The 25,764-nt window shown below is 50.3% G+C and overlaps 1 protein-coding gene across 2 annotated transcripts in view; it reads right to left on the reverse strand.

The window, feature by feature from the left end:
* The window catches only part of MASP2 (MBL associated serine protease 2), a 93,548-nt gene that overhangs the window by 32,842 nt on the left and 34,942 nt on the right, over window positions 1-25,764 (reverse strand). Inside the window, exons 4-5 of one of the 2 annotated variants that reach the window (XM_083163427.1) lie at window positions 18,484-18,615; window positions 2,122-2,315 (exon numbers count right to left, since the gene is read on the reverse strand). In XM_083163427.1, coding sequence (XP_083019553.1) covers window positions 2,122-2,315; window positions 18,484-18,615 — 326 coding nt within the window. Of the gene's footprint in view, window positions 1-2,121; window positions 2,316-13,385; window positions 13,520-18,483; window positions 18,616-25,764 lie in introns of those variants that run through there. The other variant, XM_083163428.1, reaches the window with a different exon arrangement.

Below are 25,764 nucleotides of genomic sequence, written 5' to 3' on the forward strand. Positions count from 1 at the left end.
TGCAGACAATCAAGCAATCACCTGGAGGAATATAAGCCAGCTTCCCAGAGTCCTCCTTGCCTTAAACAATTGCTTTACCTGTTCCAGAGTTCTCCTGTGTTCAGAGGAAGTTCACAAGGCTCCAGGATATCCAGGCTCACCTGTGTCCCTGTCTCCAGCATTTCTCCCAGCTGCTGTTACTTACCTGGTTCATTCCATCTCCAGAAGACTCCTGCGATACCATCCCTGCAGTCGAGTATCAGGTGTCTCACTGAGCACCTCTCTGGCTCTTTAGCCGGTTAACACTATCAGAGACTATCTACATCTTGTCCTGATCCTGTTGACAGTCCCCGTCAACACCTGGGTTGACTCACAGCTATTGTGCTCCATAGAGACTATCATACCTCCATCCTATCTAGCCAATACACCTGAGTATACAGTCCGCCAACACTCTGGTTCGTTGTGCTCCTGTCCCCTTGTGTATGTCATACATCAAGCCCCCGGCATTCCACTACACAGCGCCCTCCACTGGTCCACCACGGTCACAGCCGGCAACACGAAAAACCCCAGAGCTGACATTTACACTCACATGCTTCCACTATCTGTAGGGGGTTGAGGAGTATTCCCTATATAAATTGCAATAATTCCAGATTCTTATCCTGGATGTAGGTGTTTTACGCTAATCACATCCTCCTGATACTTTCACACATTTTGATTTTTGATTCAGGAAATAAAGAATATGTCACGACACACTAGATCACTAATATTCCAAGCCACAATTTATTTCTTATTTATTTCTTACATATTGCTGTCAAAATCTCATAAAATACTCAGCTAATTAAGCGGGCAACGGAATGGACCAAATACACATGTAAATAAAGACGAATGTGGAGACAAAGTGATTAAGACAAAGGGTCACATCCAATAAGTAATGACATAGCACAATATAATGTGCACTATGCTTATAAGCTGTTCTTTGTATTAATATACAAACACCAACAAAAATCTGTAATGTTAACAAAGAAAATCGGTCATCTCCCATTATATCGGGGGTTTGAACTCATTCATTATTATATGTATGCGTCCCCGGGTAACTATATGAAAAACACTAAATTAATGTAGCTACATCTTGGAATGAGTTATAAGCAGAATAGGATCCTATGATAGACTGGAACTATGCTTACTTACACATGAGTAATGCTGCAACTCATGGCACTTGGACGAATAGGAAGAGGGGACACACCCCCGCCCTCATGAATATTGATGGGATCTTGGTATAAAAGTGGCTACCGGGCGCCCGCCCGGTTGGCCTTGAAAAAGCTCATTTGCGAAACGCGCGTTGGCGTTTCTTGCTGCTACTACTACTATGGCTGCTGCTACTACTACTACTACTGCTGCTGCTACTACTACTACAGCTACTGCTACTACTACTACTACTGCTACTATTACTACTACTGCTGCTACAACTACTACTACTACTACTACTACTACTACTACAGCTACTACTACTACTACTGCTACTACTGCTGCTACTACTACTACTACTGCTGCTGCTACTACTACTACAGCTACTGCTACTACTACTACTGCTACTACTGCTACTATTACTACTACTACTGCTACTACTACTACTACTGCTACTACTACTACTACTACTGCTACTGCTACAGCTACTGCTACTACTACTACTACTACTGCTACTACTGCTACTATTACTACTACTACTACTATTACTTCTGCTGCTACTACTACTACTACTACTGCTACTACTACTACTACTGCTATGTTTACTGCTGCTACTATTATTACTACTACTACTACTACTGCTGCTACTACTACTACTACTACTACTACTACTACTACTACTACTGCTGCTACTACTACTGCTGCTACTACTACTTCTTCTACAGTACTACTACTTTTGCTACTACTTTCATTACTAATAATACTACTAATACTATTAATACAGCTCCTACAACTGTACTACTGCTGTACTACTACTGCTGCTGCTGCTGCTGCTGCTACTAATACTAATATAGCCTCTACTACTGCTAATAGCTTCTAATACTACTACTACAGTATTTGTTTGTGTTTGGGAAAATTGGTCCCCTTTGTACACTTTTAACATTGACTCTCATTCACCTGTAGCCGGTCATAAGGACACACAGTGTCTGGATGCGACTCCACATTAAAGTGCAGAAACCTCAGGAGGATAAAGAAACCCTCTTCAGCCACAATCCTGTACTTGCAGTTGGTGAGTTTGGGGTAGACACCGGGATAGTCTGGGCTTGTGATCTCACCGGAACTTGCTGTGTAGGTCATATCATCACACTTAACTGAGACAGAGAAATACCACAATTATTATTGTGATGGTCATGACTGATGTTAGAACTCAAGTTTCAGTCAGAAAAACCATAGTGACTGTTTAAGGTGGGACGGGTTAGGTAAAATAATAGTAGGAATGGATCTCAGCCTACGGGGAAAAGGTCTAATACTAAAATAAGATGAACTGATCTGTTCCTGGGATCGGATTATTTCTGAAGGGTTCCACTTCTTAAACAGTGTAGGGTTAGTTGTAAGAAAACTAGTGTATCCCTCGTCTTACTGTACAATGTGCCCCATCCTGGACCCCTTGTTACAGGGTATTATGGTAGTTCATGCACCCAAGTAGTGAGGGCAATACATGTATATGGTCTGTTGGCACACATGCGTACGTACAAAAGAGCAAGTTATATGGGGGAAAAAGAAGAAACTTGCATTGGGCTGGGATCATTGGGTAGACAACAATATGGTCAAATAGCATTAGGTCGACACCATTAGTTCGACATGCATTAAGGTCATCATGCAGGAAGGTCGACAGGGTCATTAGGTTGACGTAAGCATTAGGTCGACAGTCAAAAGTTCAGCATTGGGTTTTGCTAAAAAAAAAATTGTCTCAAATTTCGACACAGTTGACATGGACACTGAAACACGGAACTGGGTCCCCTCACATGGCTCGATGCGCTCGGAACACTATTTTCTCTCACCATGCCCTAGTGGATGGTACGGCAAGACATACCACCTGTCGGCACATGTCGGCTCAAAAAACATATGTGACGAATCCCATTTCAACCGTTTGACTGTTGACCTTCCCCATGTCGACCTAATGCTTGTGTCAATCTAATGAACCTGTCGACCTAACCCATGTCGACTTTCAGTCATGTCAACCTTCCTGCATGTCGACCTTTTTGCATGTCAACCTTAATGCTTGTCGACCTAGTGACCGTATCCCTTTCCAATTACATCCAACTTGAGGCGCAAAGCCGGGTGAGTTCCCAGCAAAAGAGGACTTTCCTATGAGGACGTCATCAGTGGGATCATGTCCCCCTCTATCTGCTACATGGAGGACTTTCCTATGAGAATGTCATCAGCGGGATCACGTCCCCTCTATCTGCTACATGAAGGACTTTCCTATGAGAACGTCATCAGCGGGATCACGTCCCCTCTATCTGCTACATGGAGGACTTTCCTATGAGAACGTCATCAGTGGGATCACGTCCCCCTCTATCTGCTACATGGAGGACTTTCCTATGAGAACAACATCAGTGGGATCATGTCACCCTCTATCTGCTACATGGAGGACTTTCCTATGAGAACAACATCAGTGGGATCATGTCACCCTCTATCTGCTACATGGAGGACTTTCCTATGAGAACGTCATCAGTGGGATCACGTCCCCCTCTATCTGCTACATGAAGGACTTTCCTATGAGAACATCATCAGCGGGATCACGTCCCCTCTATCTGCTACATGAAGGACTTTCCTATGAGAATGTCATCAGCGGGATGACGTCCCCCTCTATCAGCTACACGGAGGACTTTCCTATGAGAATGTCATCAGCGGGATGACGTCCCCCTCTATCAGCTACACGGAGGACTTTCCTATGAGAACACCATCAGCGGGATGACGTCACCCTCTATCAGCTACACGGAGGACTTTCCTATGAGAACATCATCAGCGGGATGACGTCACCCTCTATCAGCTACACGGAGGACTTTCCTATGAGAACATCATCAGCGGGATGACGTCACCCTCTATCAGCTACACGGAGGACTTTCCTATGAGAACATCATCAGCGGGATCACGTCCCCCTCTATCTGCTACATGGAGGACTTTCCTATGAGAATGTCATCAGCGGGATCACGTCACCCTCTATCAGCTACACGGAGGACTTTCCTATGAGAACATCATCAGCGGGATGATGTCACCCTCTATCAGCTACACGGAGGACTTTCCTATGAGAACATCATCAGCGGGATCACGTCCCCTCTATCAACTACATGGAGGACTTTAATTTGAGATGGACATGAGTGGGATCACATCCCCCTCTATCAGCTACATGGAGCACTTTCCTATGAGAACATCATCAGCTGGATCACGTCCCCTCTATCTGCTACATGGAGGACTTTCCTATGAGAATGTCATCAGCGGGATGACGTCCCCCTCTATCAGCTACACGGAGGACTTTCCTATGAGAACATCATCAGTGGGATGATGTCACCCTCTATCAGCTACACGGAGGACTTTCCTATGAGAACATCATCAGTGGGATCACGTCCCCTCTATCTGCTACATGGAGGACTTTCCTATGAGAACGACATCAGTGGGATTACGTCCCCCTCTATCTGCTACATGGAGGACTTTCCTATGAGAACGTCATCAGCGGGATCACGTCCCCTCTATCTGCTACATGGAGGACTTTCCTATGAGAACGTCATCAGTGGGATCACATTCCCCTCTATCTGCTACATTAAGGACTTTCCTATGAGAATGTCATCAGCGGGATCACGTCCCCCTCTATCTGCTACATGGAGGACTTTCCTATGAGAACGACATCAGCGGGATCACGTCACCCTCTATCTGCTACATGAAGGACTTTCCTATGAGAACGTCATCAGTGGGATCACATCCCCCTCTGTCTGCTACATGGAGCACTTTCCTATGAGAAAGTCATCAGTGTGATCACGTCCCCCTCTATCTGCTACATGGAGGACTTTCCTATGAGAACGTCATCAGTGGGATCACATCCCCCTCTATCTGCTACATGGAGGACTTTCCTATGAGGACATCATCAGTGGGATCATGTCCCCCTTTATCTGCTACATGGAGGACTTTCCTATGAGAACGTCATCAGTGGGATCACATCCCCTCTATCTGCTACATGAAGGACTTTCCTATGAGAACGTCATCAGTGGGATCACGTCCCCCTCTATCTGCTACATGGAGGACTTTCCTATGAGAACGTCATCAGCGGGATCACGTCCCCCTATATCTGCTACATGATGGACTTTCCTATGAGAACGACATCAGTGGGATCATGTCCCCCTCTATCTGCTACATGGAGGACTTTCCTATGAGAACGACATCAGTGGGATCACGTCCCCCTCTATCTGCTACATGGAAGACTTTCCTATGAGAACGTCATCAGCGGGATCACGTCCCCCTCTATCTGCTACATGATGGACTTTCCTATGAGAACGACATCAGTGGGATCACGTCCCCCTCTATCCGCTACATGATGTACTTTTCTATATGAACGTCATCAGTGGGATCACGTCCCCCTCTATCTGCTACATGGAGGACTTTCCTATGAGGACGACATCAGTGGGATCACGTCCTCCTCTATCTGCTACATGATGGACTTTCCTATGAGAAAGTCATCAGTGTGATCACGTCCCCCTCTATCTGCTACATGATGGACTTTCCTATGAGAAAGTCATCAGTGTGATCACGTCCCCCTCTATCTGCTACATGGAAGACTTTCCTATGAGAATGTCATCAGTGGGATCACGTCACCCTCTATCTGCTACATGGAGGACTTTCCTATGAGAACGTCATCAGTGGGATCATGTCACCCTCTATCTGCTACATGGAGGACTTTCCTATGAGAACGTCATCAGTGGGATCACGTCCCCCTCTATCTGCTACATGGAGGACTTTCCTATGAGAACAACATCAGTGGGATCATGTCACCCTCTATCTGCTACATGCAGGACTTTCCTATGAGAACGTCATCAGTGGGATCACGTCCCCCTCTATCTGCTACATGAAGGACTTTCCTATGAGAACGTCATCAGCGGGATCACGTCCCCTCTATCTGCTACATGAAGGACTTTCCTATGAGAATGTCATCAGCGGGATGACGTCCCCCTCTATCAGCTACACGGAGGACTTTCCTATGGGAATGTCATCAGCGGGATGACGTCCCCCTCTATCAGCTACACGGAGGACTTTCCTATGAGAACACCATCAGCGGGATGACGTCACCCTCTATCAGCTACACGGAGGACTTTCCTATGAGAACATCATCAGCGGGATGACGTCACCCTCTATCAGCTACACGGAGGACTTTCCTATGAGAACATCATCAGCGGGATGACGTCACCCTCTATCAGCTACACGGAGGACTTTCCTATGAGAACATCATCAGCGGGATCACGTCCCCCTCTATCTGCTACATGGAGCACTTTCCTATGAGAACATCATCAGCTGGATCACGTCCCCTCTATCTGCTACATGGAGGACTTTCCTATGAGAATGTCATCAGCGGGATGACGTCCCCCTCTATCAGCTACACGGAGGACTTTCCTATGAGAACATCATCAGTGGGATGATGTCACCCTCTATCAGCTACACGGAGGACTTTCCTATGAGAACATCATCAGTGGGATCACGTCCCCTCTATCTGCTACATGGAGGACTTTCCTATGAGAACGACATCAGTGGGATTACGTCCCCCTCTATCTGCTACATGGAGGACTTTCCTATGAGAACGTCATCAGCGGGATCACGTCCCCTCTATCTGCTACATGGAGGACTTTCCTATGAGAACGTCATCAGTGGGATCACATTCCCCTCTATCTGCTACATTAAGGACTTTCCTATGAGAATGTCATCAGCGGGATCACGTCCCCCTCTATCTGCTACATGGAGGACTTTCCTATGAGAACGACATCAGCGGGATCACGTCACCCTCTATCTGCTACATGAAGGACTTTCCTATGAGAACGTCATCAGTGGGATCACATCCCCCTCTGTCTGCTACATGGAGCACTTTCCTATGAGAAAGTCATCAGTGTGATCACGTCCCCCTCTATCTGCTACATGGAGGACTTTCCTATGAGAACGTCATCAGTGGGATCACATCCCCCTCTATCTGCTACATGGAGGACTTTCCTATGAGGACATCATCAGTGGGATCATGTCCCCCTTTATCTGCTACATGGAGGACTTTCCTATGAGAACGTCATCAGTGGGATCACATCCCCTCTATCTGCTACATGAAGGACTTTCCTATGAGAACGTCATCAGTGGGATCACGTCCCCCTCTATCTGCTACATGGAGGACTTTCCTATGAGAACGTCATCAGCGGGATCACGTCCCCCTATATCTGCTACATGATGGACTTTCCTATGAGAACGACATCAGTGGGATCATGTCCCCCTCTATCTGCTACATGGAGGACTTTCCTATGAGAACGACATCAGTGGGATCACGTCCCCCTCTATCTGCTACATGGAAGACTTTCCTATGAGAACGTCATCAGCGGGATCACGTCCCCCTCTATCTGCTACATGATGGACTTTCCTATGAGAACGACATCAGTGGGATCACGTCCCCCTCTATCCGCTACATGATGTACTTTTCTATATGAACGTCATCAGTGGGATCACGTCCCCCTCTATCTGCTACATGGAGGACTTTCCTATGAGGACGACATCAGTGGGATCACGTCCTCCTCTATCTGCTACATGATGGACTTTCCTATGAGAAAGTCATCAGTGTGATCACGTCCCCCTCTATCTGCTACATGATGGACTTTCCTATGAGAAAGTCATCAGTGTGATCACGTCCCCCTCTATCTGCTACATGGAAGACTTTCCTATGAGAATGTCATCAGTGGGATCACGTCACCCTCTATCTGCTACATGGAGGACTTTCCTATGAGAACGTCATCAGTGGGATCATGTCACCCTCTATCTGCTACATGGAGGACTTTCCTATGAGAACGTCATCAGTGGGATCACGTCCCCCTCTATCTGCTACATGGAGGACTTTCCTATGAGAACAACATCAGTGGGATCATGTCACCCTCTATCTGCTACATGCAGGACTTTCCTATGAGAACGTCATCAGTGGGATCACGTCCCCCTCTATCTGCTACATGAAGGACTTTCCTATGAGAACGTCATCAGCGGGATCACGTCCCCTCTATCTGCTACATGAAGGACTTTCCTATGAGAATGTCATCAGCGGGATGACGTCCCCCTCTATCAGCTACACGGAGGACTTTCCTATGGGAATGTCATCAGCGGGATGACGTCCCCCTCTATCAGCTACACGGAGGACTTTCCTATGAGAACACCATCAGCGGGATGACGTCACCCTCTATCAGCTACACGGAGGACTTTCCTATGAGAACATCATCAGCGGGATGACGTCACCCTCTATCAGCTACACGGAGGACTTTCCTATGAGAACATCATCAGCGGGATGACGTCACCCTCTATCAGCTACACGGAGGACTTTCCTATGAGAACATCATCAGCGGGATCACGTCCCCCTCTATCTGCTACATGGAGGACTTTCCTATGAGAACGTCATCAGCGGGATCACGTCCCCTCTATCAACTACATGGAGGACTTTAATTTGAGATGGACATGAGTGGGATCACATCCCCCTCTATCAGCTACATGGAGCACTTTCCTATGAGAACATCATCAGCGGGATCACGTCCCCTCTATCTGCTACATGGAGGACTTTCCTATGAGAATGTCATCAGCGGGACGACGTCCCCCTCTATCAGCTACACGGAGGACTTTCCTATGAGAACATCATCAGCGGGATGATGTCACCCTCTATCAGCTACACGGAGGACTTTCCTATGAGAACATCATCAGTGGGATCACGTCCCCTCTATCTGCTACATGGAGGACTTTCCTATGAGAACGACATCAGTGGGATTACGTCCCCCTCTATCTGCTACATGGAGGACTTTCCTATGAGAACGTCATCAGCGGGATCACGTCCCCTCTATCTGCTACATGGAGGACTTTCCTATGAGAACGTCATCAGTGGGATCACATTCCCCTCTATCTGCTACATTAAGGACTTTCCTATGAGAATGTCATCAGCGGGATCACGTCCCCCTCTATCTGCTACATGGAGAACTTTCCTATGAGAACGACATCAGCGGGATCACGTCACCCTCTATCTGCTACATGAAGGACTTTCCTATGAGAACGTCATCAGTGGGATCACATCCCCCTCTGTCTGCTACATGGAGCACTTTCCTATGAGAAAGTCATCAGTGTGATCACATCCCCCTCTATCTGCTACATGGAGGACTTTCCTATGAGAACGTCATCAGTGGGATCACATCCCCCTCTATCTGCTACATGGAGGACTTTCCTATGAGGACATCATCAGTGGGATCATGTCCCCCTTTATCTGCTACATGGAGGACTTTCCTATGAGAACGTCATCAGTGGGATCACGTCCCCTCTATCTGCTACATGAAGGACTTTCCTATGAGAACGTCATCAGTGGGATCACGTCCCCCTCTATCTGCTACATGGAGGACTTTCCTATGAGAACGTCATCAGCGGGATCACGTCCCCCTATATCTGCTACATGATGGACTTTCCTATGAGAACGACATCAGTGGGATCACGTCCCCCTCTATCTGCTACATGGAGGACTTTCCTATGAGAACGACATCAGTGGGATCACGTCCCCCTCTATCTGCTACATGGAGGACTTTCCTATGAGAACGTCATCAGCGGGATCACGTCCCCCTCTATCTGCTACATGATGGACTTTCCTATGAGAACGACATCAGTGGGATCACGTCCCCCTCTATCCGCTACATGATGTACTTTTCTATATGAACGTCATCAGTGGGATCACGTCCCCCTCTATCTGCTACATGGAGGACTTTCCTATGAGGACGACATCAGTGGGATCACGTCCTCCTCTATCTGCTACATGATGGACTTTCCTATGAGAAAGTCATCAGTGTGATCACGTCCCCCTCTATCTGCTACATGAAGGACTTTCCTATGAGAACGTCATGAGTGGGATCACGTCCCCCTCTATCTGCTACATGATGGACTTTCCTATGAGAACGACATCAGGGGGATCATGTCACCCTCTATCTGCTACATGGAGCACTTTCCTATGAGAACGTCATCAGTGGGATCACGTCACCCTCTATCTGCTACATGGAGGACTTTCCTATGAGAACGACATCAGTGGGATCATGTCCCCCTTTATCTGCTACATGATGGACTTTCCTATGAGAACGACATCAGTGGGATCATGTCCCCCTCTATCTGCTACATGGAGGACTTTCCTATGAGAACGACATCAGTGGGATCACGTCCCCCTCTATCTGCTACATGGAGGACTTTCCTATGAGAACGTCATCAGCGGGATCACGTCCCCCTCTATCTGCTACATGATGGACTTTCCTATGAGAACGACATCAGTGGGATCACGTCCCCCTCTATCCGCTACATGATGTACTTTTCTATATGAACGTCATCAGTGGGATCACGTCCCCCTCTATCTGCTACATGGAGGACTTTCCTATGAGGACGACATCAGTGGGATCACGTCCTCCTCTATCTGCTACATGATGGACTTTCCTATGAGAACGACATCAGTGGGATCATGTCCCCCTTTATCGGCTACATGATGGACTTTCCTTTGAGAAAGTCATCAGTGTGATCACGTCCCCCTCTATCTGCTACATGGAGGACTTTCCTATGAGAACGACATCAGTGGGATCATGTCCCCCTTTATCGGCTACATGGAGGACTTTCCTATGAGAACGTCATCAGTGGGATCACATTCCCCTCTATCTGCTACATGGAGGACTTTCCTATGAGAACGTCATCAGTGGGATCACATCCCCCTCTATCTGCTACATGGAGGACTTTCCTATGAGGACATCATCAGTGGGATCATGTCCCCCTTTATCTGCTACATGGAGGACTTTCCTATGAAAACGTCATCAGTGGGATCATGTCCCCTCTATCTGCTACATGAAGGACTTTCCTATGAGAACGTCATCAGTGGGATCACGTCCCCCTCTATCTGCTACATGGAGGACTTTCCTATGAGAACGTCATCAGCGGGATCACGTCCCCCTATATCTGCTACATGATGGACTTTCCTATGAGAACGACATCAGTGGGATCACGTCCCCCTCTATCTGCTACATGGAGGACTTTCCTATGAGAACGACATCAGTGGGATCACGTCCCCCTCTATCTGCTACATGGAGGACTTTCCTATGAGAACGTCATCAGCGGGATCACGTCCCCCTCTATCTGCTACATGATGGACTTTCCTATGAGAACGACATCAGTGGGATCACGTCCCCCTCTATCCGCTACATGATGTACTTTTCTATATGAACAGCATCAGTGGGATCACGTCCCCCTCTATCTGCTACATGGAGGACTTTCCTATGAGGACGACATCAGTGGGATCACGTCCTCCTCTATCTGCTACATGATGGACTTTCCTATGAGAAAGTCATCAGTGTGATCACGTCCCCCTCTATCTGCTACATGATGGACTTTCCTATGAGAAAGTCATCAGTGTGATCACGTCCCCCTCTATCTGCTACATGGAAGACTTTCCTATGAGAATGTCATCAGTGGGATCACGTCACCCTCTATCTGCTACATGGAGGACTTTCCTATGAGAACGACATCAGTGGGATCATGTCCCCCTTTATCGGCTACATGGAGGACTTTCCTATGAGAACGTCATCAGTGGGATCACATTCCCCTCTATCTGCTACATGAAGGACTTTCCTATGAGAACGACATCAGGGGGATCATGTCACCCTCTATCTGCTACATGGAGCACTTTCCTATGAGAACGTCATCAGTGGGATCACGTCACCCTCTATCTGCTACATGGAGGACTTTCCTATGAGAACGACATCAGTGGGATCATGTCCCCCTTTATCTGCTACATGATGGACTTTCCTATGAGAACGACATCAGTGGGATCATGTCCCCCTCTATCTGCTACATGGAGGACTTTCCTATGAGAACGACATCAGTGGGATCACGTCCCCCTCTATCTGCTACATGGAGGACTTTCCTATGAGAACGTCATCAGCGGGATCACGTCCCCCTCTATCTGCTACATGATGGACTTTCCTATGAGAACGACATCAGTGGGATCACGTCCCCCTCTATCCGCTACATATTGTACTTTTCTATATGAACGTCATCAGTGGGATCACGTCCCCCTCTTTCTGCTACATGGAGGACTTTCCTATGAGGACGACATCAGTGGGATCACGTCCTCCTCTATCTGCTACATGATGGACTTTCCTATGAGAACGACATCAGTGGGATCATGTCCCCCTTTATCGGCTACATGATGGACTTTCCTATGAGAATGTCATCAGTGGGATCACGTCACCCTCTATCTGCTACATGGAGGACTTTCCTATGAGAACGACATCAGTGGGATCATGTCCCCCTTTATCGGCTACATGGAGGACTTTCCTATGAGAACGTCATCAGTGGGATCACATTCCCCTCTATCTGCTACATGAAGGCCTTTCCTATGAGAACGACATCAGTGGGATCACATCCCCCTCTATCTGCTACATGGAGGACTTTCCTATGAGAACGTCATCAGTGGGATCACGTCACCCTCTATCTGCTACATGATGGACTTTCCTATGAGAACGACATCAGTGGGATCATGTCACCCTCTATCTACTACATGGAGCACTTTCCTATGAGAACGTCATCAGTGGGATCACGTCCCCTCTATCTGCTACATGGAGGACTTTCCTATGAGAACATCATCAGTGGGATCACGTCCCCTCTATCTGCTACATGGAGGACTTTCCTATGAGAACGTCATCAGTGGGATCATGTCCCCCTTTATCTGCTACATGGAGGACTTTCCTATGAGAATGACATCAGTGGGATCACGTCCCCCTCTATCTGCTACATGGAGGACTTTCCTATGAGAACGTCATCAGTGGTATCATGTCCCCCTCTATCTGCTACATGGAGAACTTTCCTATGAGAACGTCATCAGTGGGATCACATCCTCCTTTATCTGCTACATGGAGGACTTTCCTATGAGAACGTCATCAGTGGTATCATGTCCCCCTCTATCTGCTACATGGAGGACTTTCCTATGAGAACGTCATCAGTGGGATCACGTCACCCTATATCTGCTACATGGAGGACTTTCCTATGAGAATGACATCAGTGGGATCACGTCCCCCTCTATCTGCTACATGGAGGTACTCCTGGAAAGAAGGCAGGAGCTCTTGCAGAGGATTTTTGAGACTATTGCAATTAAATACACAAATCTCTTATTAAGATGAAGCCAATATTTTATTTTTTGCAAGCGGTAACAATAAATGGCCTTGTATGAAATGTGTCTGATGCTTAGGAAGCTCTGCGTCAGCGTCTGACTCCGTTCTGGGATCGGAGAGATTTTACTCCTCTAAAAAACAGAAAAAGTGACAGGTTTCAGCTCATCCCTATGAATGTGGCTACAGTACAATGCAAACTCTAATTATGGGTGGGACACAGCAATGGCTATTTGGTTGTTAAAAAACCTCTTATGTGAGGTGGGAGGGCCCTGTGTGAGGTGGGAGGGTCTGTGTGTGGTGGGATGGCCCTTTGTGTGGTGTTGGGGGTGCCCTGTGTGGGGATGGGAGGGTCCTGTGTGTGGTTGGAGGGCCCTGTGTATAGGGGGTGGAGTGTCCTGTGTGAGGTGGAAGGGTCCTGTGTGTGGTTGGAGGTCCCTGTGTATAGGGGGTGGAGTGTCATGTGTGAGGTGGGAGGGCCCTGTGTGAGGTGGGAGGGTCTGTGTGTGGTGGGATGGCCCTTTGTGTGGTGTTGGGGGTGCCCTGTGTGGTGATGGGAGGGTCCTGTGTGTGGTTGGAGGGCCCTGTGTATAGGGGGTGGAGTGTCCTGTGTGAGGTTGGAGGCAGGGCCGGTGCTAGGGTGTCCAGCGCCCTCCTGCAAACCATACATTTTGCGCCCTTTCACATTGCCATTGCAACAAGCTGCAGCCCGATTGTGGGAGTTTATGCAACATGCGATCCTATGGAGGATCCCGGGTGCATGTACATGTATGCATACACCATCTCAGTGCTGTGTCCTCAAAATGTTGCAGGCACTAAAGGTGCCCATACACACTGCGAGAATCGCATACCTTATGGGCTAGATCGCATCGCACAGCATGCATGCAATGTGTGTGCGATGCAATCCGAAAACAGTACAAAAAGTATGTGCAGCACTCGTGACTGAGATGGAAAGGAGGGGAGAGAAGGAGGAGATGGAAGAAGAGGGGAGGAGATAGAGGGGGCGGAGTGTTGAGGACTGGCAGCGGCACTGGCACAGCACACTGAGAAGAGGGAAGGAAGGGGATGCGGCGCTGCTGCCTGTTCTTCATTTGATTGACAGCTGACAGGCGCAGGGAGCAATGGGTAGGGGGTGGATCCGGACATGACATGTCATCCAGGCATTCACAGACAGCGCTACATGCCTCAGCGCAAGTGTCACGGACATTTGCGCTGTCTGACAGCGGGCAGCAGTATGGAGATGCTGAGCAGCTCCCTGCGCGATGCAGGGAGCTGCTCAGCATCTCCATACTGCCGCCCGCTGTCAGACAGGCACTGCGGGCACCGTGCAGGAGGCAGTGACAGTGAGGGCTGAGGCAGCTTTAGCAGAGCAGGGAGGGAGACAGCGCCTTTTCAGCATGGCGCCTCCCTGCTTTGCAGGAGCTGCTGAGTGGGTAGCGCCGGCCCTGGTTGGAGGGTCCTGTGTGAGGTGGGAGGGCCCTGTGTATAGGGGGTGGAGTTTCCTGTGTGAGGTGGGAGGGTCCTGTGTGTGGTTGGAGGGCCCTGTGTATAGCGGGTGGAGGGTCCTGTGTGAGGTGGGAGGGCCCTGTGTGTAGGGGGTGGAGTGTCCTGTGTGAGGTGGGAGGGTCTGTGTGTGACGGTAAGGAGCAATGTCTAACCCTAATTGCCCCACTAATATGGGTGTGAATCTGGCACGGTATGGAGCATATACATGGTAATGTGGATGAATTCTTACATGCTTTTTCATGATAACAGTACAGTATATGGTTTCCTTAGTGATAGCAAACATCTCCTCACTAGGGACATGAAACTGCACCGACCAATGAACGCATTAGGCTTTAGGGCCTTATTCTGGTTCACTCTTAAAGGCAAATTCCTTCCCAAATGAACAAAACCACGTGCACTGCAGGTGGGGCAGATGTAACTTGTGCAGAGAGAGTTAGATTTGGGTGAGGTATTTTGTTTCTGTGCAGGGTAAATACTGACTGCTTTATTTCTACACTGCAATACAGATCTCAGTTTGAAGAAAAACCCCACCCAAATCTAATTCTCTCTGCACAAGTTACATCTGCCCCACCTGCAGTGCACATGGTTTTGTCAATTTGAGAAGGAATTTGCCTCTAAGAGTGAACCAGAATAAGGCCCTTAGTAACACTGCGTGCATGTACAGCTGCATCTAGAGGACTTTCCCCATAACAGCTATCCCATCATAAGCAAGCTGTGTGAGACTGGAGGTGTCTGATTGGATCCATCTCAGGGAACAATTCCCATAGGCTTTCATTAGGTAATGCCATCTATAGATGGTGTTGTGTGTCAGACAGCTTGCCTTCTGGAGCTTGGTTCATATCGGGAATGCATGCAAGGCTGGTATATTCTCCCAGGGGTGAGGGACACTTTGTATGTGCTAATATAGGTCATTAATCATTACACTGAATGTGCTCATGTTACTGGCTCAATAAACCGCCACAGTTCCCACTACCAGAAACTGTAACATTATACAAAGTAATATAGGAAAACACTAAGCACTTCTCTAATGTGACTGGGGATCCGATGTGTCACGGCTGGCATCCTGTGGTAACACCCACCCCCACCCAGTATGGCACAGGCGTAAACATTTTTCCCACCGGAGCAGGTGCAAACATGGATCGCACCGGAGCAGGCGCAACCATGGATCCCACAGGAAAAGGCGCAACCATGGATCCCACCGGAGCAGGCGCAAACCTGGATCCCACCGGAGCAGGCGCAAACCTGGATACCACCGGAGCAGGCGCAAACATTTTTCCCACCAGAGCAGGCGCAAACATGGATCCCAACGGAGAAGGCGCAAACATGGATCCCACCGGAGAAGCTGCAAACCTGGATCCCACCGGAGCAGGCGCAAACATTTTTCCCACCAGAGCAGGCGCAAACATGGATCCACCGGAGCAGGCCCAAACATGGATCCGACCGGAGCAGGCGCAACCATGGATCCCACCGGAGAAGGCGCAAACATGGATCCCACCGGAGAAGCTGCAAACCTGGATCCCACCGGAGCAGGCACAAACATGGATCCCACCGGAGCAGGTGCAAACATGGATCCCACCGGAGAAGGCACAAACCTGGATCCCACCGGAGCCGGCGCAAACCTGGATCCCACCAGAGCAGGCGCAAACATGGATCCCACCAGAGCAGGCGCAAACATGGATCCCACCGGAGAAGCTGCAAACCTGTATCCCACCGGAGCAGGCGCAAACATGGATCCCACCGGAGCAGGCGCAAACATGGATCCCACCAGAGCAGGCGCAAACATGGATCTGACCAGAGCAGGTGCAAACATGGATCCCACCGGAGCAGGCGCAAACATGGATCCCACCGGAGAAGCTGCAAACCTGGATCCCACCGGAACAGGCGCAAACATGGATCCCACCGGAGCAGGCGCAAACATGGATCCCACCGGAGCAGGTGCAACCCTGGACCCCACCGGAGAAGGTGCAAACATGGATCCCACCGGAGCAGGCGCAAACATGAATCCCACCGGAGCAGGCGCAAACATGGATCCCACCAGAGCAAACATGGATCAGACCGGAGCAGGCGCAAACATGGATCCGACTGGAGCAGGCGCAAACATGGATCCGACCGGAGCAGGCGCAAACATGGATCCCACCGGAGCAGGCGCAAACATGGATCCCACCGGAGCAGGCGCAAACATGGATCCCACCGGAGCAGGCGCAAACATTGATCCCACCGGAGCGGGCGTAAACATGGATCCCACCGGAGCAGGCGCAAACATGGATATGACCGGAGCAGGCGCAACCATGGATCCCACCAGAGCAGAAGCAGACATGGATCCCACCGGAGAAGGGGCAAACATGGATCCCACCGAAGCAGGCGCTAAAATGGATCCCACCGGAGCAGGCGCAAACATGGATCCCTCCAGAGCAGGCGCAAACATGGATCCCTCCGGAGCAGGTGCAAACATGGATCCCACCGGAGAAGGCACAAACCTGGATCCCACCGGAGCCGGCGCAAACCTGGATCCCACCAGAGCAGGCGCAAACATGGATCCCACCAGAGCAGGCGCAAACATGGATCCCATCGGAGAAGCTGCAAACCTGTATCCCACCGGAGCAGGCGCAAACATGGATCCCATCGGAGCAGGCGCAAACCTTTATCCCACCAGAGCAGGCGCAAACATGGATCCCACCAGAGCAGGCGCAAACATGGATCCCACCGGAGAAGCTGCAAACCTGTATCCCACCGGAGCAGGCGCAAACATGGATCCCACCGGAGCAGGCGCAAACATGGATCCCACCAGAGCAGGCGCAAACATGGATCTGACCAGAGCAGGTGCAAACATGGATCCCACCGGAGCAGGCGCAAACATGGATCCCACCGGAGCAGGCGCAAACATGGATCCCACCGGAGCAGGTGCAAACATGGATCCCACCGGAGCAGGTGCAAACCTGGATCCCACCGGAGAAGGCGCAAACATGGATCCCACCGGAGCAGGCGCAAACATGAATCCCACCGGAGCAGGCGCAAACATGGATCCCACCAGAGCAAACATGGATCAGACCGGAGCAGGCGCAAACATGGATCCGACTGGAGCAGGCGCAAACATGGATCCGACCAGAGCAGGCGCAAACATGGATCCCACCGGAGCAGGCGCAAACATGGATCCCACCGGAGCAGGCGCAAACATGGATCCCACCGGAGCAGGTGCAAACATGGATCCCACCGGAGCGGGCGTAAACATGGATCCCACCGGAGCAGGCGCAAACATAGATATGACCGGAGCAGGCGCAACCATGGATCCCACCAGAGCAGAAGCAGACATGGATCCCACCGGAGAAGGGGCAAACATGGATCCCACCGAAGCAGGCGCTAAAATGGATCCCACCGGAGCAGGCGCTAAAATGGATCCCACCGGTGCAGGCGCAAACATGGATCCCTCCAGAGCAGGCGCAAACATGGATCCCTCCGGAGCAGGCGCAAACATGGATCCCACCGGAGCAGGCGCAAACATGGATCCCACCGGAGCAGATGCAAACATGAATCCCACCAGAGCAGGCACAAAAATGGATGCAATATGGATAAAGCAGATGCCCCATACACCTACCTATGCAGGTCTTCTTGTCTGTATGAAGGATGAATCCAATTCGGCAACTGCAGTAGTGTCCGCCAATGTGATTGTGGCAGAAATGGTCACATGTTTCTGTGTCTTCGCTTTGACCCTCACACTCATTGATATCTTAGGAAATAACAGACACCATAAAAGCAGTGTGCAACCAGCAAATACTTCCACATAAATATCTCATCCCAGAACAAAAATGCGATTTTGTACTTAATGTTAAATCCTTTTCTCCACAGGTGTCACTGAAGTTACAGTGGGGAATAGAAGGTGACCACAAGGAGCATGGGCACTTTATATTGGAATGAGTGTGGCTAGCTCCTCCCCTTCTACTTCTCATCCCCGACAGTCATAAGGATTGTTCCTGGAGGGAGCTGGAAGAGACAGAACACACTTCCGAAGAGGAGGTTAATAAAAACATAACCACAGAAAGTAGTAGTAAAGTATGAAAAAAAAGTGAGAAACAACACTGAATAAACCACAAATGCAATGTGAGAGGGTTCCAACAAACACAACCAGAACCCGCTCTAGCAGGCAATACTAAACTGCTATACAGCCGAGGTCAGTAAACACAAGGGAACAGCACCGAGGTGGGCGTCTAGTCAGGGCCGAAACTAGGTGTTTCGGCGCCCGGGTCAGCAGTCACTTGGTGTCCCCCCCCCCCAAAAAAAAACAAAAAACACCAAATTACTGCCTTGGGGACAGGCAGCGGGGGTCCGGGGACTGGAGAAGGTTAACTCCGGCTCCTAGCGCTGCCGGGCGGTGGGCGGGAAGCAGATTTTGAAAAAGACTAGCCGGACGCTTATTGGCTGAATTCAACCAATCAGTGTCCGGCAAGTCTTCCCGCCGCCAGGTAAATAGTGAGCGGCTGTGTATGTGAAAGCCGCCAGGCAAATAGCGAGCGGCTGTGTATGTGAAAGCTGCCGCTACACCAGTCCCTGGACTCCCGCTGCCAACATACCTGTATGCAGCCAGCAGGGGAAGACAGCGTCCAGGGGTCCAGGGACTGGTGTAGCGGCAGCCTTCACTCACTCCATCTCCTAGCGCTATCTGCCTGGCGGCGGGAAGCGTCGATGACTTTGAAAAGACTTGCCGGACGCTGATTGGCTGAATTCCCGCCCACCGCCAGGCAGCACTAGTAGGAGCCGGAGTTAACCCACCAGTCCCCGGACCCCCGCTGCCCGTCCACGGGACCCCGGTAGGAGCCAGCGTTAACCCACCAGTCCCTGGACCCCCGCTGCCCATCCCCGGGACCTCACACTAGCGCCCCCACCCTCCAGCGCCCGGTGCGCGTGACCCCCTAGCCCCCCCCTAGTTACGGCCCTGGTCCAGTGACACCCGTGGACTCGGAGAAAAGGATATATGGTAAGTACAAAATCCTGTTTTCTCCTTCATCCACTAGGTGTCACAGGAGTTACAATGGGGATGTCCCAATGCTCCCAATACGGGCGAGCAGCACTGAGAACCCCTTAGAGCTGAGCGGCAGTAGCCACAAAGACATCAAACCGGTAAAACCAGTCAAAGGTGTGATGGCCCAACCTAGTGGTAGCTCGCCAGAGCTGCTGAATGGAGACTCCACGTGCAGCTGCCCAGGAAGGTCCCACAGAACTCGTGGAATGCGCAGAGATGGATGAAGAAGGAGGGCATTGTCACGACCACCATGGCTGCTACCCAGTTCCCCTATGTGCCTAGCCCTAAGACTTATGTCAGTGTGTCTCCTGCCACAGCGCTCACCTCCGCTCCTGTTCCTTGGGCTGGTGGTGTGCATACTCTCGCACTGTCACCTCCAGGTGACAGTGGTGGCGTGTACTCCAGTGCCATGCAGGGTCTGGGTGGCGTGAGATATGAGCTGCCATGACAGGTCTGTGTTTGGTTTGGTCTCTGGCTGGAATCGCCGGCAGCGGCACATGTGCGCACAATCCCCGCCGGCTGGTTTCCGTTGCCTCGCCCATGTTTTGGGATCCGTCAGCCTATACTGCGCGGCTCCACCTAGTGCTGTCAAACAGCCATCCAATCACCACACAGCTCACCCTTCAAGTACTGACTTGCCGGGCAAGACCGGCAGTCAGTACAATGATGTCCATCCCTATGCATCATTGCTCACTCCTGGCTGTCTGTAGCATTTCCTACAGTTCCTGCGCCTCTGGTGAAGTCATCCTCTACTCCTGCTGATTGTCTCACTGCTATACCTGTGTACCACGGAACCTGCTGCCACCTTAACGGACTGGATAAGGTTAGCCCCCCAAAGGGGTATTATCTTTCTCCTCACTCCTGACGGTTATTCTCCACGGTTACTCCTGGTTCTGCAACCACGATCCTATTCAGCAAGGTCACTCGGACTTCATCATTATTCCCTCATCCAATTCTTCAATTCTTTACCCAACCATCCAATTATTCTTCCAATCATCCAATCTCCATCCAATCATCCAATTATTCTTCCAATCATCCAATCTTCATCCAACCATCCAATTATTCTTCCAATCATCCAATCTTCATCCAATCATTCAAGTCTTCATCCAATCATCCAATTCTTCAAACCATTCTTCAATACTTCTTTCAATTACCAAGCATCTTAAACTTCTTCAATAAAGTATTGCATATCATTGACTTTTATCATACCAAAAACTACAGTATTATTATTGTCCCTACCGCAGTATCTTCATTAACTAAGGTTTCACTTTATCTCATTGCTTCCCTCCCTTCTGTCGTTAATGCAACAACCTTATATTAAAGCACCCAGCCTCCGTTACACTCCAGCTGGTGCTTCACGAAATGTGACAGGCATGCATTAGCAATGTACTCCTGCCTGATAGTAGGATGAATCCATCTGGCCAGAGTCTGTTTTGTGGCCAGCCACGCTTTGCCAAATCATACACGACAAACAAGGCATCCGATTTCCTAATGGCAGCTGTTTGGCTACGTAAATGCAGAGAGCGCAAACCATATTGATAAACCTGGCATCAGGAGAGTCCTCTGAACCACGATAGGCAGGTTGATATGGAAGGCTGTCACCACATTAGGAAGAAAGGACAGACTAGTACGGTGTTTCACTCGATCTTCATGGAAAAACTAGAAAGGGAGGTTTACAGAGAAGAGATCCCAGGTCAGAGACCTGTCTGGCCAAAGCGGAGGCCAGCAGAAGCACCGTCTTCCACGTGATATATTTTAAATCCACATATTCCAAATGTTCTAACAAAGAGGATTGCAAGAAGCCCAAGACCAAAGTCCCACAGTGCTGTAGGCAGTCAGAAAGGCATCTGAAAACCCCCTGGAAAAAGGTTTGCACCTCCAGCAACAGTGCCAACCCTCTCTGGAAGAAGATGGATAGTGCAGAGACCTGAGCCTTTAGGGATCCCAGCCGCAGCCCAGATGCCAGACCAGCTTGTAAAAAGAGAAGGAGCCGTGCTTTCTTGAAAAGGTTAGTTGAAACACCACGACCCTCGCACCAGGAGTCATAGGCCAGTCTGGTGTCACTAGGAGAACCGTGACCTCCTCCCTCTGAATGTGTTGCATGATTCGAGGCAACAACTGGAAGGGAGGAAAAAGATAAACAAACTGGTAAGGCCAGGGTATTGTTAGGGAATCTACACCCACCACCGCCGGATCTTGAGTCTGAGCGCAGTACAGGCCCCATGTCTTTTCCCCAGAAGCCTGGTGCAGAAGCGCACTGACAGCCTCTGGGCTTGAAGGACTGAACGAACTAAAAGCTGTAGGCTTTTGTCTTCCCGCAAAAACACTTGCATCTAGACAACATCCATTTTCATCCCCAGGAACAGCAACCACTGTGTGGATTGAAGGTGGGATTTCAGGTAGTTCAGGATCCACCCATGGTCTATAAGGGTGGATTGTGTCAGATGAAAATTGTCCAACAACATCTGCAGTGAGCGACCCTTCAACAGAAGATTGTCAAGGTACGGTATTATTGTGACCCCCCTTTGTCCATAGCAACTACATCATGACTGCCATGACCTTAGTGAAGATGCTGGGTGAAGATCCTGGCGGCGCTACTACCAAGGGGGGGGGGGTGATAACACTACTGACAGGGGGTGCTAACAGGGAGGGGGGGGTACGCTACTGCCGGGGGGTTAACGCTACTGCCCAGGGGTGGAGACGCTACTGACCGGGGGGAAGCGCTCCACGCAGGTTCCATACACGTTGCAGCTGCTTCTGACCGACATCACCGAACGACGACCAATGGCCGCATCCTGGTCACAAAGAAGGGCAGCACAGCCCGAATAAAATATGTCCGCCGCATATATTCCCCGTAGGATGACACCAGCACCGGTCGTGGTAGAGCGGTCGGCGGCCCAGCCAGGGGGAAATCTGCACTTGCCCACCAGGATTTTTCCCGGTTTCCCAGTGGGCCAATCCACCTCTGGGTATAGGGGTATGGAGATAGCTGTTAGGGGGTGTATGCGGGCTATGCTGCAATGACAAGTGGGCGTAGAAGTGCAGTTATATGTAATGTGTGGTATAATGTGTAATGAGAAATACGGTGTGCGGCTATGTGTTATGGGCATTACGGTGTGCAACAATATGTAATGGGCATTATGGTGTGTGGCATAATGTGTAATAGGCAATACGATGTGTGGCATAATGTGTAATGGGCACTACAGTGTGCAGCATAATGTGTAATTGGCTTTACAGTGTATAATGTGTAATGGGTACTGCAGTGTGTGACAATGGGGGTCATTCTAGTTGAGTCGCAAAGCTGCAAATTCAACGATTTGCGAGTCATCTAAACGCTGCACACATGAACGCCCACCACACGCACACCAATTTCCTGCAAAGTTCTGCCCTAAATTGTTGGTGCCAACCTTTGGCGCACACTGCTCCTATTTTGGAGCTTTCACCTGCCATGTTAAATACATATACACTACACACCAGAGGCGTAGCTAGGGTGGAGCCGGTGGAGCACGCGCTCTGGGCGCAGAGATGTCACCTGGCGCCGGAGCCGTGCACTCTGCCACCGGCTCCCCCGCCCTGCTCGCCGGCTCCCCCGCCCAGACACTTTATTTCTTGCTGCGCCGAGTTGCCGGCGCAGGAAAACAGGGCGACCCCCGTCCATAGTTGCCTACCCTCCCGCTTTTAGCGGGAGTCTCCCAGGTTTTGACACTTTCTCCCGGTCCCCCGGAAGGTCCCGGGATCCTCCCGGTTTTTCAGCCTTCTTGCCGAAAAGTTGGACTGCGCATGCGCAAAGTGCCAGGTGGCAGGTGTCAGCAGCGCCCGGCGTCGCTGTCCTCTTAGATGACAGCCGCCGCAGAGACCCGCAGAGACAAGCAGCAGGGAGAGGAGAGTGGGAGCGGCTGGAGCGGCAGCGGTGAGTACTGCTAGCAAACTAATTACGATAGTCACGCCCACGGATCCGCCCCCTTTGGTGTCATGTCTGCCGGGCCCGTCCCCTACTTGATTCAGCTGGCTGCCCTCTCCCGGAGAGGGCAGCTGAAAAGTCGGCAACCCTGCCCCCACCACCACTTCTGACCCCGGGGTACAGGACACACTCCTTGTGCGCCGGGTCCCGGGATCCCCTCACACATTCCATTCATTGTCACTTCTGGCCCGGGCACAGGACACTTGCTGGCGCGTCACACAGGAGACTTTCCTGTACAGAAGCGCAGCAGTGGCCAGGGATGCTTTTACAGAGCCGCCGCTCGCAGCTACTCCTCAGTGCAGGGAGGCCATCCCCACAGCTGTGCCTGCACTGCCTGTGTTAAAGCCGGCACCCTGAAGCTACAGTCCTGTCCCTCCCTCCTTCCCAGCAGTTCATTCCTGCTCACACTGACAGCCTGAAACTCCGGAGGAGTCCGTCCACACAGGCTGTCAAAAGTGTGTTTCTCCCTCTTCATGCTGCTGCTGCTGCATGGAGAGAGGAATGTGTCGGGAGCAGACACTTAACTGTTTGCATCCCTTCTATTAACAGTAAGTGCCACTAAATTGTCATGTTGTCATGTTAAAAGTGTGTGCCTTTGTTTACCAGAACTAATTATTGTGTTTCCAATGCCAGTATTGAGTACTGGTGTGTTTTTCTAATATGATATATATATACCGTATATATATATATATATATATATCATATTCAGGGGCGAATTTAGGGGTCAGGCCGCCCCTAGGCACAACATTTTTGTCGTCCCCCCCTCCTATTTTAATGTTATCATATATGTATATACAATGTTATTTATATTTCATTAAAATGTAACTGTAGCCCACCTCAATATTTTTTTAAGCACTCTGGACTGCTCACTGTACGGAGGACCCGGAGGGAGGGAGGCACTTATTAGTACAGTGATTAGGACAGTGTCTCTGTCAGTCTCTCTCCGGCTCACACACTGTGACTGACTGAGCGCAGGGAGGATCTGCGCGCCGCTCAGCTCAGCTCCTGGATACACAGCAGCCAATAGATGTGTGTGTGTGTGTGTGTGTGTGTAGAGTAGCCAATGGGCGGGCGCCGGCAGCAGTGAGTCTGAGACATTTCCGGACGCGCAGGGGGGCCGCCGGACCCAGCCACTAAACGGTGATGTAAAATGCATGGCACAGCGGGTGGGCAGTGGCGGGTGACGAGCGGCACTGCCGCCTACACATGATAATTCATGTCTGCGGCGGCGCTTGTAACTCGCTGCTGCCCACCCGCAGTGCCATGCTGCTATTTAACAGAATGTTAGCCTGCCTGCCACCCTTAATTGGTGCCGCCCTGAGGCCGGTGCCTCACGTGCCTAGGCACAAATTCGGCCCTGATCATGTTAGAAAAACACACCAGTGCTCAATACTGGCGTTGGAAACACATGCTTCACGCCCCCCCCATTTATACGTGCACCTGCGTATAATATATATATATATATAAAAGCAGGTGCACGTGTAAATAAATATGGGGGGGGGTGTGAAACATTCCCTTGCTCCGGGCACCGTGGCACATAGCTACACCACTGCTACACACACACACACACACACAGGAACAGAGTAGGTATAGGTAGCCAGAGACAGAATCACTAGTTAGGAGAGACAGTATAGAAATGGAGCTGCCACCGGTCCCAAACAGCACTATATATACTCAGGGCGTTATGACCACAATTTACATGCAGCCTATACTGTTCCCACATGCGCTATACCCCACTGTCTGACTCACAGAACCTGGAGGAGCAGCTGCAGCCAAATAAGCTGTCACAGGGAGACCAGGACACGCTGACGCAGAGGATTTGGCCTTGCAGCAGTAGTCAGGAGCCTCCAGTCGCATGCAAGGCCACCAGAATAGTGTTAAAATGGCCACCAGAGCCG

Source organism: Crinia signifera, chromosome 19 (assembly GCF_055691185.1).
Source record: "Crinia signifera chromosome 19, ASM5569118v1, whole genome shotgun sequence".
Lineage (NCBI taxonomy): Eukaryota > Metazoa > Chordata > Amphibia > Anura > Myobatrachidae > Crinia > Crinia signifera.